Below are 15351 nucleotides of genomic sequence, written 5' to 3'. Positions count from 1 at the left end.
TTATAGCTCAGCGGTGAGCGCTGCGGTCTTATAAGCGGAGGTCTCGGATTCGATCCGGGAAATAGATTCATAATTTCTAAATTGTACCTGGTCTGGTCTGGTGGGAGTAGCGCTAAATCGCTTGGCGGCACGTCTTTAGCATTCCGGTACGATGTCGCACAGAAACCTATCATGCGTTTAATATAACTGTCTATAAATATTCGCTTTATTATTTAATACTAGGTGTTGTTCGCGACTTCGTCTGCGTTTGATTTAGTTTTTTTTATGTGGCGTTAAATTTAGTTGTTGATCTAAAAAAAAATTAAGTATTCAGTATCGCTTAATTTGGTTTGCTGCTGTCCGCTGAGGAGTTTGCTGCTGTCCGCTGAGGAGTTCTGTCCTCCATTTCCAACCACAGTTTGGGCAAAATTAAACACATATTATAAACCTCTATGGTACAAAAATAATTATTTAAATCGGTTATAATTTGTCGGAGTTATGGTGTAAAATCGTCAAACACTCATCCCCTCTCCCAAAGATACCGAGCTTAATGTCGGGATAAAAAGTATCCTATATTACTTGTAACACTTCCAAGAATATGTGTACAATGTTTCATGAGGATCGGTTAAGTAGTTTTTGCGTGAAAGCGTAACAAACAAACTTACATTGACATTTATAATATTAGTGGGGATATCTATGCGCTAACAGGTTTGCCCGTTACCGTCTTATCTTCTTCGTCGTTTTCTTCTTTACTGAAGGTCGTGTCCGGATTCAAGTACCCTCGTAGCGTTTCTAATTACAGCCTTCCATCATGTTCTATACTCGGCCGTCTTGATAGCTTCTGCAATGGGGAGGCCTTTGATAGACCTGGTCAGATCATTCAATATTATTTCTTTATTCTGTTACACGTTGTAAAATCCATTAGACACTAAAGACGAGCAAATCTGTTGGTAAGTGAACTAACGTCGGCGAGTAGGCCATAGGTTGTAGAGCCATTCGTTTGAATGCAGGCACTGAGCGTTTAATACGAAACTTCATTAATATTGGAGGTGTCCTAATTCGTCAGGAACGCCTAGTCTAATTTGGCAATACCCAAAATAGCGATTGCAGAAGGTAACATCTCGGGCACCGCGTACGTCCACCGACGCTATTATTGGCTCACGAACTTGTAATGAGGAATGACGCAATCGCCGAGCACTGATCGACAGCCGCGTAGTAAACATACGTAAGCGTCATTCACAGACCGGAAGCTATGCGCGTGTGCGTGCCCCGGACGTGTCCGACACACGGGTGCATATGTGTGGGGGAGAAATTATGAAGTCATTCCCATACTGATGATGTGCAGGTTTAACATGCGTAGTTAACGCATGATGTTATGTGTTCCACGTGCTGCTATGGATTGATTGCCCATCTGATTGCTGTGTACGCTTACAGCTTTAGCTGTGGCACATTCTATCTTTGTGGAGTTCAGTTGCACGTTTTTGCAATGACAGAAATTGACATACTGAGTCCGATGTTCTACGGCGTTAAAAGATTGTTTCTCTGACCGATTTACGCGAGAGATCATAGTGCACAATGGTGTTCGCAAACATAGGTGCACTCTCCATTCCCTCACTCTCATAGGCCAATGGGATGGCAGATTCGACACTACGGGAAATAAATTAGGTGCAGGACTCTCCCTACTGTCTGAGGGGGGGTCAAGCTGTCCTGATCCCCTCCTCCTTAGCGTAGTAGTCCTGGCAATAAGTTGGGGTTGTTGGTAGACGTCTGGGAAGTATACAACGGGTTCCCCGGACGTCCAATAAAGCCAACGAGAGGGACATGCCGTGGTGGTTTTTAGTTCGGGTAAACGAGTCCCACATAACCTCTGTCCTGCCCAAAAGGACAGAGGTAGCCATAAAGCTTTTCCACCACGACAAAAAAAAAAAAAAGAAAGAAAAGGTGCAGGACTGTCTTCAGCTTTACCGCCAATTTTGAAACGGATTAGTACTAAGAATATCTTGATATAAAAACCCAATACTGTTTATTGGCCATACCCGGGCATCGAACCCAGGACCTCGCCAAATGCAATAGAACGGCATAAACACTAGAACTACTAGGCAAGAATGATATCTTTGTTTGAGTACCTTAGGGGCCCGATGGCTTGGTGCTCCTCGTGACGACAAGATTCTGGATAGTCCCAATTTCATAACTTCGGGTGTGCACTGTGAATTTAAGTAGGAAGTCCCGGATTCGATTCCCGGCCAGGGCATTTTGGGAATTTATAATTTCTGATTTCTCTCTACTGTGGTCTGGTTGGAGGCTTAGGCTGTTAAGCCAAACTTAGCATCAATTATTACGACAAACATAAAACTATCTGTATACCAAAAAGTTAAACAATACCAGGAAAACTTTTTGGATTTATAAGGCGGCCTTATCGCTCAGTAGTGATGTCTGCCAGGCAGAAACAATTACTACCCTCGCTGGCTGTAAGTCCTCTGTAGACGGGGGATCCGTCGGGTGCAATTACGCCGATCGGATTAATAGCTACTTGATACCGCTGACTCGTTAACGTCTAATCGTCTAATGAGTTTAATTCGACATGGTTTACGATTTACGAATTAACGGTCTGACGAATAAAGCTTGTACTTAGAATTAACTGAAGTTGTCGCTGGGCGTTTAGCTGAAAATAAATAAATATACTACGACAATACATTCTTCGCCATCTAGCCTCAAAGTAAGCCTAAAACTTGTGTCAGATGACTGACGGATATTTTTATGAATAAACATAAATACAGATAAACACCCAGACACTGAAAAATGTTTATGTTTATCGCACAAACATTTTTTCAGTTGTGGGAAACGCACCCACAGCCGGACTCAGAAAGAAGGGTCGCTGCTCACTGTGCCAATCGGCCGTCTATATTTTGAATTTTATGTAGGCAACTTAAAGTTCGTAAATGGAATCACTCGCTTCAGCGGTATTGTTAAACTTTCGTATGTTATTAGCAGTTTTTTCCAACGTGAGTCAATATTATATAATCTCAGCTAACAGTGAATCGACATGTCGAACGTTCGCTGTATCGAGGTCTCAAAACCCGCCTACCGAGTAGTTTGAGTTAATGAATGAAGATAGTTGGAACGAGGCAATTTATGCAAACCGCCGGGCTCCATTGACGGGCTGGGTAAGGGCGCTTGTACACGCTAAGAAAATTTGCCGTTCCTGCGACAGACAAGACAAATTTTTCGTGTAGACGACAAGAATTTTGTCTGTTCCACACACGAAAACTTTTCGTGTCTTCCGCAGACAAGACCAATGGAAACGTGTACACGACACGATTCTTTTCGTGCAGTCGACAGTCGGGCGTAGGGCGCGCAAGTAATAACAAGTGTAATCAGTGAGTTTCGTTTATTTATATAAATGTTAACTACAAAGCAAAAAAGAATGATAATTGCATATTATTATTATAACAAAATAAAAAAGGAAACAAAAAACAAGAGACTTTACTGGGTTCATCCAATTATACAAGAGAAAAATGGGTTTGGCGGGTTCATTACCCTTTACCGTGTCATGCGACAACATGAGGAAAAATTTGTGGATTATTTTCGCATGAAAATGTCTACGTTTGACAAGCTTTTGACAACAATAGAAAATAATATACGACATGAAAATACCAAAATGCGAGAAAGTATTCCTCCATACATTAGATTGGCCGTAACATTAAGGTAAGTAATTTTTTTAAGCATATTGATTTGAACGTTATACAATAATAAATGTCTTTGAAGTGTTACATGTTTCCAAATTCAACAGACTCCACATGTTCATATTCTTCAGAAAAGTCAAAGTGAAATTCATCTGTATGCGATGTTTCCACACTACTAATAGTTTCGGTGTCAAATTCAATGGATGTAGATTTTTGAGTACTGTAACCTGGTCGAGTCGAGTATGATGGGCCGGGTACGTTAAATGACGACGTAGAAGGCTGCGTTGTTTTGTAATACTCAGTACTCCATTGATGCTGAACATCACTTCCCTTTCGTTGTTGCGTAGAACGCACAAGTTTTAAAACTTCAAACTGGAAATCCACCATTTCCTCATCACTGAACTTATCAACACTCGGAGCTATACTTTTAAAAAATGACATGGCACGGCTCTCTTCTTCTTTGGTAACAGCCTTTATAAATTCTGCCATATTTTTGTCCACCTCGCTAACATCCTGTTTCTTTTTTTTCGCGATCGGTGTATGTTCTACGGGACTTTTTTCCACGTTTGTTGTTTCGGGTATATTTGACTCAGTGTCTCGGCGTGTTACAATTTTTGTCAAAAATAACATTTCGTCGTAAAAATCACATTTACGAATCTTCTTAGCACCCGATCCCGATTTCATTTCTTTAAGTCTTCTGTGACATTTCATCCACCTATCTCGCAAACTTGTCCATTTTTTTGCTGTAGACTTTGCTGAAACAAAAAACGAACTACCGTTAGAAAGTAGGTACCATCTATTGCAAGTAGACATAAACTTCATATAAAAAAGGAAATGACCTCATTGTAAGAGTAAGAACACACTTGCAATTAATCGCACTGCAAGTTGCAAGTGTGTTCTTGCTCTAAGACATTGTTACAATTTTTTACAGATACATGGCAACTGGAGATACCTTCGCACGTCTTCATTTCGATTTTCGAATCGGAATAAAAACAATAGCGAACATTGTACGTGAAGTTACTCATCATATTTGGTCAGAATTATCTACAGTTTATATGCGGATGCCAACACAAGAAGAATGGTTGAATATAGCACAAAGATATGAAATAAATGCCAATTTTCCACACTGTCTTGGAGCACTGGACGGGAAACATATTAGAATAATTAAACCCGAAGAAAGTGGATCAATGTTTTTAAATTATAAACATTTCTTTTCTATTGTTCTCATGGCTATTGTGGATTCCAACTACAATTACATTTTTATTGATGTAGGGTCGTATGGTAAAGAATGTGATTCAAATGTTTTCAAAGAAACACAGTTTTGGAAAAAACTTGTTGACAATACGTTAAACATACCATCCCCATGCTCTATAATAAATACTAACTATATATTACCATATGTTTTTGTAGCTGATGAAGCTTTCGCACTTCATGCTAACGTACTTCGACCCTACGGTGGTAACGAACTCACAAAAGAACAAAAGATATTTAATTATCGCTTGACAAGGGCAAGAAGATACGTCGAGTGTGCATTTGGAATAATGGCCAACAAATGGAGAATTCTGCACCGATCTTTAAACTTAAGTCTCGATTTAACAGTTGCTATTGTAAAAACTACTTGCGTTTTGCAAAATTTTATTCATACAGAAGAAGGTCACGTTGAGCCTTTAATCAATCGAGACCGATTAAATAGTCCATTGCATTTAGAAGGCAATAATCTCACAGCAGACGAAATTCGTCAAAAATATACTGAATATTTTTCCTCTGATGAAGGATCACTGCCATGGCAAGATAAATACACATAAAAAATAAGTTCTAAAACTAAAACCCGACTACTAAATTTTAATCCAAAAAGTGTGAAACAAGGAATTATTCTTACCTGCCATATTGTTTAAATAAACAATTACATGTTATATTTTTTTTCATGTTTATACGTATTTTATTATAAGTATTAGTCATTATCGTTTTTAGCAAAGCCGTGTCCGTATGCTACTTAGCGCTATTGAACTTATGATTGCTTGCAACTTAAATCTTTTATTGTAGATGTATTTAATGTGGGTAACGACAATGATTAATATTTATAATAATATATAGCTATATAGAATATATCTAGTAATCTGTATTTTTGAAAATTGTAAAAAGATAGTAATATGTTGTATGTACTTACCATATTCATTTTTTTTGACATTTGTCATTTCGTCGAAGTCTTTGTTTAAGATAGTAAATATTTCTCTCCATGCTTCGTATGTGAGTCTTTTATCTTTATATATGTCTAAAGTTTTGTCCCACAATACCGGTCGTCCTTCTACTAAAGTTATAAGTAACTCATCAGCCATTTTGTACTCTACGCTGCAATACACGTCCACACCAAACGCACAACGCACAACAAAAACTGGGCTGGCTCAACCCTACTACACCGCCCCCCCGCCGCTCCGCAACAACGTTCGCCGCGTCGTGTCTTGCGCAGACAAGATTTTTTTTCGTGCACCGCTGCGAGCAGTGTACACAGTTATTTTCTAGTTACGACACGAATTCTTAGGTACGCCCGGCGTTTTTTCTTAGCGTGTACAAGCGCCCTAACGGTTCCGTGGCGGTGCGCCTGCGCCGGTACCGGGCCCGCGGGTTGAGCAATTTGTGATAACGAGTTTTATTTTGTTGTATAAATTATACTACATACGAGTACATACTTGATTCAGAACGATAGCTTTTTTAAACAAAGTGCTGTTTTTTTTACGTCGAGGCCTCTTTTACTAAATACTTACTAATTTTATGATACGAAATTGTGTTTCTTTGTTTGTTTGTTCTTCTGAAACCAATCAACTTGATTTTCGGCATGGGTTACAAAAGTGCTTATAAACTAGGCCTAAGAATTTGCGTTTGAATTATGAATTTTTATCCCACGGAAAATATACACGAGATTAGTAGTAAACCGTAATAGAAGCGGACGAAAAACGCGGGCAACAGCTTGTTCAAAATAATACTATTACAACACAAGTGATAAAAAATTAAAGATTAGGCATAGGCATATGGAAATTTTGTAGCAGCTGATCAAATTAAAGTACCTATACGAGTATTATTTCTCATGTATGATTCCGCCGCCGCATCGCACCGCTTACTCTCGATATAGGACTCTTCTTAAACATCAAACAATTTATATAGTGTTTTTAATATTTATTAATTTTAACCAATGATTTTTAGACATAACTAACTAACTAGCTAACTATTGTAAGACGTAGAGGCACACCTTATCGGTAAATTCTCATGGAGAAGGCCCTACTCCGCCTAGATACGATGTGTTAAATTAAAAGGTCACATCTTGTGAAACCAGTTTGCATTCGTACTGACTCACGTAAGTCAACGTACAATTTTAATGTCTACATTATCCGGCAGACGATTTCTCATAACACTGCTTATTAATAACAGTGTAAGAACCTTATATTTAATCCAGAGAGATTAATGGTAGAGTCTTTCCTGGAGATAATTTCTCGTGTTTCTCACCGCCATAAAATTGACCTTGCTTGCCTTTTTTATGATTTTGGTTGACTACGGTAACGGTAGTAGTTTCATCATATTCTATCGTTACCGGCCGTCTGCAAGGCACGAGTCTCCTCTCTGGATGAGAAGAGTGACCGTTGTCCACGCAAAGGCAAAGGAAGTGATTTTTAATTCCTTAAAATAAAACGCACATAACGCAAAATTAGGGTTCGGGCCGGGGAATCGAACTCGGTCCTCCTGAAAGTGAGGCTGCAGTCCTAACCGCTAAGTATGCTATCACTGCTTTCCGTGATTAAGTCGCTGGCAATAAGCCTTATAATGTCCTACTGTTGGCGACAGTTCTCCTGGTTGGGTTTTCGAGCTAAGCCTCACATCACCCATAAGTTTCTTCTGCATATGTGTTTTCTTTGTATAAACTGTGTGTGCGCACACAAAGCTCTCAAAAAAACAACAAATACCCCAGCGCATATTGGTGGGCTTTTAACCTGCCTAAGTATCCAGTGAACCCGCATTGAAGCAGCGAGTCTACGCTTTTAACCTCTATCTCAAACTCGGCCCAGCAATTGTGACGTTAATATGCCAATGATCTTGTTCCGGAAAGCACACCGACGACACTCGTCCGGAATTCACGACGTTACATGGGCAGGAGACCGTTCTTTACGGGAAAAGTAAACAATGTGTATCCCCTCCCACAGTGCCTCTCCCAGGCATTAGACGCAAGGTTGGAAATCCAAATTCAAAAATTTTAAATTTAAAAAAAAAATGGTGTTACGTCACACTTCCCTTTTCCCCTATTGTCGTACTTTGTCAGATGTACAAGTAAATTGTATCCCTTTTCTGTGGATATAACCCAGGGATAACATTTTTGTCTCCTGCGGGCAAGAGACAAAAATTATATCCCCCTATTATATCCCCTGACAGGGGATATAATTAACGTGTCCACCTACTTAAGCACGGGAACATGAAATAGGAGAAGTTTACACCCGTTTATTATCACACTTTTGTTATTCGGTTATATGTTTAAAAGATAAGTTATTTCAATATTTAAATAGACATTCTTTTTATACTATTGATGAATATTGAAAATGACATTTGTAAGTGATTATTAATTTATTTGTATTTCTTTGACATGTGCCCATATAAACTTAATTTTAATTTATTATTTTATTAATTGTATTTGTGTTATTATAAACATTGTAATTGCCAATATTTTAATTGTACCTAGTAGTAACAAATTAAAATTTTAAACACTACCCTGAAAACAATTTGCATGCCAATTTGGCGTGGTACAGTTAAGATCTGCATATTTTTTTTTTCCTGTAACACCTATTTTACCTGTATCAGCAAATAAATAAAATTGAATTGAATTGAATTATTTCCACTTGTGCGTCAATGCTCTGAGAGTTAATTTTTATCCTTCCTCCGGGGATATAATTATCTCCTGCCTGAAGGTTTACCGTATCAGATTTCCTTACGGCATGCGGACATGCGTTTCTTTACGGCAACCTGAGTGCTTTCTAGTTCCTAGGCCTCAGGAGTGATTTTGAATGGCGAGAACAACAAACCAGGCGGGTTTCCGTGCAGAAACTCTCCCAATAAAGAAAGGAGACCTGAGTTCAAAAATAAACGTGCTATTTTGTGTTGTAGATAGAAGAAATAAAAAAGTGTGTTATAATTTAAAACTACGTTGAAAACAACATTTGAAATAACTACTAGCATACAGAAATACTTTTTTGCCGAGACAAATCTAAATTAACTAGAATTTTGATTGTACTCAAATAAATCGCTTGTTAAATTTCTTAATGAGCGTGAGTCTGTTTTGATGGCAACGCCACGCTTCGAGTCTATATCAATGAGACGGGACCGGTTCTCACGGCAAAACGAATTTTCGGATTTCACAATAATTTTTAAATACTTTTTTTTTTTTAATATATCACGTCTTTTTGGCAGGTGTGCGGTGACTTGATCGTATTGACCTTTCAAATTAACACGTTCATTCATGTTTTTTTTTATTTTCCGTCAGTTAAATCATGGATCTTGTTACGTCGTTGATATGATAACGAACAGCCATTTCGCTTTTTTCCCCGTGAAAATTCACTACTTAGGTCTTATTTCACCATTAAAACTAAACGCGATTAAGCAAAGAGCCTAGCAAAACAACGTTTAACAAAGTTTGGTCACGAAACCGATCGGCAAAATCAGCCCTTAGATTTTTTTTTACTTCTTTTGTTGACTTCCTTCAACGGTGAAGGAAAACATCGTGTGGAAACCTGCATGCCTGAGAGTTCTCCATAATGTTCTCAAAGGTGTGTGGAGTCCACCAATCCGCACTGGACCAGTTTGGTGGACTAAGGCCGTAACCCCTTCTCATTGTTGTAGGAGATCTGTGCCCTGAAGTGGGCCGGTAATGGGTAGATATGATGAAGTGATTTAAGATCCAACATTAGCCAAAATATTTTCTTTTGTCCACTTATTTTTATTCAGATCTAGCCAAGAAATAGCCTTACTGGCTGGCTCGTTCGCTAGTTTCACTTTCTAAGAATTGTGTCTGCATTTCAAAAGTACCCGACGTGCGATAAGAAGTTTCGCTTAAAAAGAACTATAACAGCAAGCTTGTAACTTGGACACGCCCGAGCTATTTCATACAGCCGGCCGCGCCTCGGAGAGACATTCCGAGCTTTATTTTTGCATCTGCCGACGACAGGCGGACATGACGTCTGATTTCGTTTTTAACTATGAAAAATATTTATTTTCTGTTTTTCAGTCAAGGGTAAGCGAAGAGTAGTTTCCGTTTTTTTGGCGCGGTGGAAAAGCTTCATGGCTTCTACTACTAACTTCTTAATGAAACACCACCACTGTATTCTTTACTATACATTTTACTTTGGTGGCTAGGTTTCTTTAATAAATAATACTAACATAAGCTATTTTTTTTCCCAGGAAAACAAAAAGTTCCCACGGGATTTGCTTTTAAATCGTAATAAACGCGGTCGAAGAACGCGGGAAACAGATAGTACCTTTTTTGGAGTAGTAGTATTTTCATAACTACTACTGGAAAATACGGCATCATAGTATGCAAGAAGGTGATGAATGAATGTACACTACACTACAGAAAATTCACAAAAATACCAATTAAACAGAGCATTTAGGTAGAAGGTACAATTATATATCTAAATATATAATGTATGTGTTTATAAATCAATATAAACACACAAATAACATAGTACAACCAAAAAATATATATATATAGTAATTAAAAACAAACAAACAATGAGCTACGTTTTAAATTTATATACTTTTAGACGGGCATGCAGAACGCCGTGAAATTTCTTAATCTACGGGCTTACAAATTGTATTCGAAGTTGCCGGCATTGCATCGGCTAGTTAGGTATATATTTCCAGAGAAGGCTTCTATTTATGCATGAGAATTCAATTACGAGAGATCGCCACATTTAAATACTTATCAAAACTGAATCTAACCTATAGACGTCATAACTTTAATGTGTTTCATCATATCGAAATTGAAATAGCGTGAGAGCGCTTTTACGACATCCGACCCGATATACCGATATAGAATATCGGACACTTGCCGATTTCATATTGAATGTGCGATATATGCCTTACGTTGGAACTTGTGGTAGGCATAGTAATGTAACATATATAGTATGTATAGTCGTATGGTACGATGTATGAAGAGTAGAATTTAAGAGACCCGTTAGAGGACGGAATTCCTCAGAGGAAGATAGAAATAGCTCTCAAAATCTGAGCAATGCTAAGAAGTAGGTACTTACATCTGTTCGTAAATAGCATTATATACTAATGGAAGTCAGTCTCTTTTAAAGTGAAGCAGACAAAACAATACACGATGTTTTGGTGAAAACGGGCGTTCTCGGTGAAATTTAAGAGTTTGGTTTTCGCTGCTGTACGTTGGGAGCGACTACTATGTTAAATCAACATACAAATGATGATATCCTGCTACCCACACCCTTTGCTGAAAAGCACTTTGTATATATAATACGCAACAAAACAGTCAACGAAAGTTGTTTAATTTCGCCTTTACTAAAATTAGTGTTAAATATGGCGTCGGCCGTGTCGTTGCGTTGGGTCGCTCGCTCGAGTCTATCTGAGAACCCCGTAGTAGAGGCGCTGGACCGCGCCGTCCCTTTAGCGGCCTATTTAAACTAGGTTCGCGAACACACTTAAACAAACCCCCCAATGTCGTCGAGCCCTGGGGCTCTTCTCATGACGAGCTTTCGCGCTCGCCCCACTCCCCCTGTGACGCCGTAGCAACCCCTCAGTTGGTTATCGGCAAGTGACCTTCCGAAAAAGCAAAAACACTTAACCAGGTTTTTTTCAGCTTTGTTATTGATGATGTATTTTCCTCAAGATTTCGCTGTGCGATACCGATATCTTACAATATGAAAAGGCTCTAATAAGGAATGTCGAATCGAATTATACTTTATATCGTCTAATGTTGATTGTGTCGCCCACCTATGACCCGGCACGCGTCTCTTTACAGTTATCTCGAGAAGTTTCCCCGAAATGTGCCTTTCTAATCGTTCCGCCCATAAATGGTTTTGCTTTGTTAAGAGATGTCGTTTGTCGTGACCCGAGACAAAAGCTATGATCATTTCACGTAGGAGATGGTGATAGCTTAGTTACCGTTACTGGATTAAGGGGCATTATATGACATTTATGATGAAAACTTAGAAAAATAACTGCTGTAAAGTTTAATTAAACGTAAAAGTATGTTAGCACAGTATAAAAAAAGGTATACTCCGCAGCAGTGTAAGGTGTGTATAGTAGATTAACGCCTTTGATCTCTTGCCAAATGCCGACCGCGTCGTGACTACAGAGTATATTATACAGAGGCTATGTAGGTCACTTACTACTGAGGCCACTTAGGGTCCATCTTCCCCCGCATTCACCGCACGATTGCTCTGTCTACGTGGCTTCGTAAAACCTCTGTATGGCTATCTTTACCGCAATAATGGCAGCGCAGGCGCATCAAAACATATAGTGAAATTGCATGTGACTGATCTTGCAGTTTCGATTAGTAACAGTTTATGCCATTTTGGAAATGGCACGTTGGAATATATATCTTATCAATATCCTTGATTCAGAATCAGCAGAGAATGTGCCAATTGCTAATTTAGCTTCGCAGCTCGTTGAGCTTTGTCAGAAATTCTTCCGCTAAGCCCTGAGACACTTCCGATTTCATGACTTAGATAATCCGAGCAAAGTTTCTTTTCTTGACTGTACTTGGAACTTCCCCTAGCAGGCAACACATTGGCGGTTCCTCTGATGTTGTAACATCCGTGGCCTAAGAACAAGATTACTTGCTCGGAATCGAGGAGTCGATTTCGCTTGAACTTTGTACTGTCCATTTAAAATGGATTTAATGTCACTTATTTTAGAGTTCTGTCAAAATCCCGAGCTCAAGAATTGTAGGTTAATTTCAGCTTTAATGTGAAGAGGATAAGATCCATTTCTCTCCTAGCTGCTCACCTGTGTAGCCTAAGCACACAGCTTGGTTTTCTCGCTATTTATTAAAAAAGTGTGTGTGCTTATGTACACGCGTTAGAAGTTATACGTCTTTGACGTAACAAGATAAAAAACGTTTCAAAAATGTTCTTTCGCCTTATTCTGCATTTTTAGATAGCTACACTAACAATAGAAAAGGGTAATTAATATATTGAAAGACTTCATTATATAGTTATCTCACTATCGGAAAACCAAGCGTCATCATTAAAATTTGAGATTTTTGTTTGTACAATAGAATCAATTAAATCACCGGAGTGAGCCCGCAGACTCTGACAATTCAAAGTGTACAGTGTCAAACCTTTCATTAAAAAACAAAATTGTTGACTAACTTCAGGTGTGAGCGCGCATAGTAAAAATGTACTCTCATAATTTTTCCCAAACGTGCCAAAAGAAGTATAACTTCAAAAAAAATTGTAAGCGACTCTGTTTTGGAGCCTTAAGTTATCAGAGAGAAGTTCAAGAGTTTTCAAATCCTCACCCATGATACAAGGAGTGCGGTTGAAATTATGAGTGCGCGTGAAAAATGCCCTAATACCACGCGAGCGCCGCCCCCGGGCACCAAGCCTAATAGCCGCATTTACTCCTCCACATCGCCTTGCAATAATCATCAATTACCGGTAATTGTCCTTTGCAGTACCGGTTGCATCTCGAGTCACGAAACCAGAGAACATTCCGTGATTCACGCGCTTTTCGTTGCGGGATAGTGGCGCATGTTTTGCAAGAGGATCACGCTAGCATCCGGCGACATCTCGCGGCAGATGTTAAAAATGTGATTCTGGCATAATTTTTCTTGTCTTTATCACATGCTAATGATGTATTTGTCCTATCAGGGTTCCGCTCTCAGGTAGCATTAGTGGAACCCTGTTACTGTCACATTATATCACTTAAAAAAAACCTGTGTATCCTGGACATAATCCTACTAATATTATAAATGTGAAAGTGTTTGTTACTCAATCACGCAAAGTCGTCTGAACGGATTTGGATGAAATTTGGCATGCATGTAGCCTTTGACATGGAAAATAACATAGGCAACTTTTTATCCCGATTAACAAACATCCTCACTCTCACATTTATAATATTAGTAGGATTATCACTATCATGTTATTATCGTAATCAAATTCCGCCAATTCTACTATCTACTACCCTCAATGTAGTATCATGTAGATCTAAGCTTTCGACCGCTCACTCCTAGAGCCAAGCTATGAGAGAGCATGACTAGTCTTAAATCAGGAAGATGGCTTAAAGTGGAAAATCCTTCTCCTTTATGAGGTATAGAAACATTTTAGGGTAGGCAGTGCTTTTTCGCATATTTGAAGTGCACGCCACTGCCTTAAAGGTAAAATAAGTTAAGATACTGTATCTACTAACACGATATGGACAAATTTCAGAAAAAATACATTATTATATATTTCTATCATTTATTATTATTTTTTTTTTTTTTTAATTATTAACAATGCTTAAGAATAAATTAAAAAACACTATTAAAAATTTATAAAAAAAAACTTCCACCCTCCGCTTGCGGGGCTTTATTATTATTATTATTATAAATGTTGGTTTAACAAAAGTTCTTTTGTTTTTTCAAAGGGCTCACCCCTTTGAAATAACAAAAGAACTACCACCTAAACGAAGTCGCGGGCATCAGCCAGTTAAACTTAATTTTCTTACTTTAGCCGTTAAATCGATTTAAAAATATTTATGTAAATCGACAACGGCGCCAAGGCGACGATAGAAGTCGCTAAACGATTGTGTCGTCAATTTATTTTATACAAATTGTATTGAATAAAGATTAATATTACAGTTAAGTTGGGTAACTTTGTTTTTCTAATGTAATTTCGTCAGTCCGGCGCAAATGGGATCTTATTTGTATTTCTTTAATAAATCAGCTTTTATTTATTTATTAGCTTTTGTAGGTAAACATTTATGCATTATTCAGCAAGTATTTTAAATTTTTTATTACTTTTTCATTTTTTACGAAAAACATTTTTTTTGCATAAAGCATAAAGCAATCGCGTTGAAAAAAGAATGTTAAAAAAAAAAATGAATGTTAAAATATAAAATGTAAATTTTTGATGTTGGAAAAGAGCAACTGCTGAGTTTCTTGCCGGCTTCTTCTCGGTAGAATCTCCCTTCCGAACCGGTGGTAGAGTCACTACACACGGACAGACTTGACGTTTCAAAAGTGCTTGTATTAGGCCTACTTGAAATAAATGAATTTTGAATTTGAATTGAATTTGAATTTAGTTACCGTGTCTAACAAAACAACATAGTGAATAAGAGGGTAGTTTTAAGAGAAAGTAACAAACTCAAGCTACGCTTACTTTGGGGCTAGATGGCGATGTGTGTATTGTAGTAGTATATTTATTTATTTATTTTCCAGGTCCCGATAAAGAATAGGTAGGGACCGTTTGTTTTCTTGGGAACCGGAATAAAAGTTACCTTACTTTATGAAATCCCTAGATAAATCCCTAATTAATCCCTAGTTAATCCCTAGCTATCCAATAAAAATTCAAATGTAAAGCAGAAAGAGAAATAAATAGGTGGCTTTGTTAGACGCTTGGAGAAACCGTTGTATACTTCCCAGACGTCTACCAACCACCCCAGCCGATTGTTGGGGTGGTCTAACGAGGAGGTAATTGGGGACAGCTTGAACCCC

General features: G+C 38.2%; 3 protein-coding genes across 3 annotated transcripts in view; 2 read left to right on the top strand and 1 right to left on the bottom strand.

Annotated features, from left to right (window-relative positions):
* Nucleotides 1-15351, top strand: part of LOC120631008 (bone morphogenetic protein receptor type-1B) — a 204057-nt gene that overhangs the window by 136844 nt on the left and 51862 nt on the right. The window lies entirely within an intron of this gene.
* Nucleotides 3157-5786, top strand: LOC120631009 (protein ALP1-like). Its single transcript, XM_039900399.1, has 2 exons — nucleotides 3157-3684; nucleotides 4594-5786. The coding sequence occupies exons 1-2, from the start codon at nucleotides 3380-3382 to the stop codon at nucleotides 5465-5467; spliced, it is 1179 nt and encodes a 392-aa protein (XP_039756333.1). The 5' UTR covers nucleotides 3157-3379; the 3' UTR covers nucleotides 5468-5786.
* Nucleotides 3678-6220, bottom strand: LOC120631010. The gene is made up of 2 exons (XM_039900400.1): nucleotides 5830-6220; nucleotides 3678-4417 (listed from the first exon to the last, which is right to left on the bottom strand). Exons 1-2 carry the CDS (start codon nucleotides 5996-5998, stop codon nucleotides 3747-3749), a joined length of 840 nt encoding a protein of 279 aa, XP_039756334.1. The 5' UTR covers nucleotides 5999-6220; the 3' UTR covers nucleotides 3678-3746.

The sequence above is a fragment of the Pararge aegeria genome, chromosome 17, assembly GCF_905163445.1.
Source record: "Pararge aegeria chromosome 17, ilParAegt1.1, whole genome shotgun sequence".
NCBI classification, from domain to species: Eukaryota; Metazoa; Arthropoda; class Insecta; order Lepidoptera; family Nymphalidae; genus Pararge; species Pararge aegeria.
This window is presented reverse-complemented; position numbering and strand designations above follow the sequence as displayed.

Coding starts and splice junctions, on each gene's coding strand:
- LOC120631010 (XM_039900400.1), bottom strand. CDS start 5,998: ATGGCTGATGAGTTACTTATAACTTTAGTAGAAGGACGACCGGTATTG. Junction 4,418..5,829: donor TGTCAAAAAAAATGAATATG/GTAAGTACATAC, acceptor TTTTTGTTTCAG/CAAAGTCTACAGCAAAAAAA.
- LOC120631009 (XM_039900399.1), top strand. CDS start 3,380: ATGTTAACTACAAAGCAAAAAAGAATGATAATTGCATATTATTATTAT. Junction 3,685..4,593: donor AGATTGGCCGTAACATTAAG/GTAAGTAATTTT, acceptor AATTTTTTACAG/ATACATGGCAACTGGAGATA.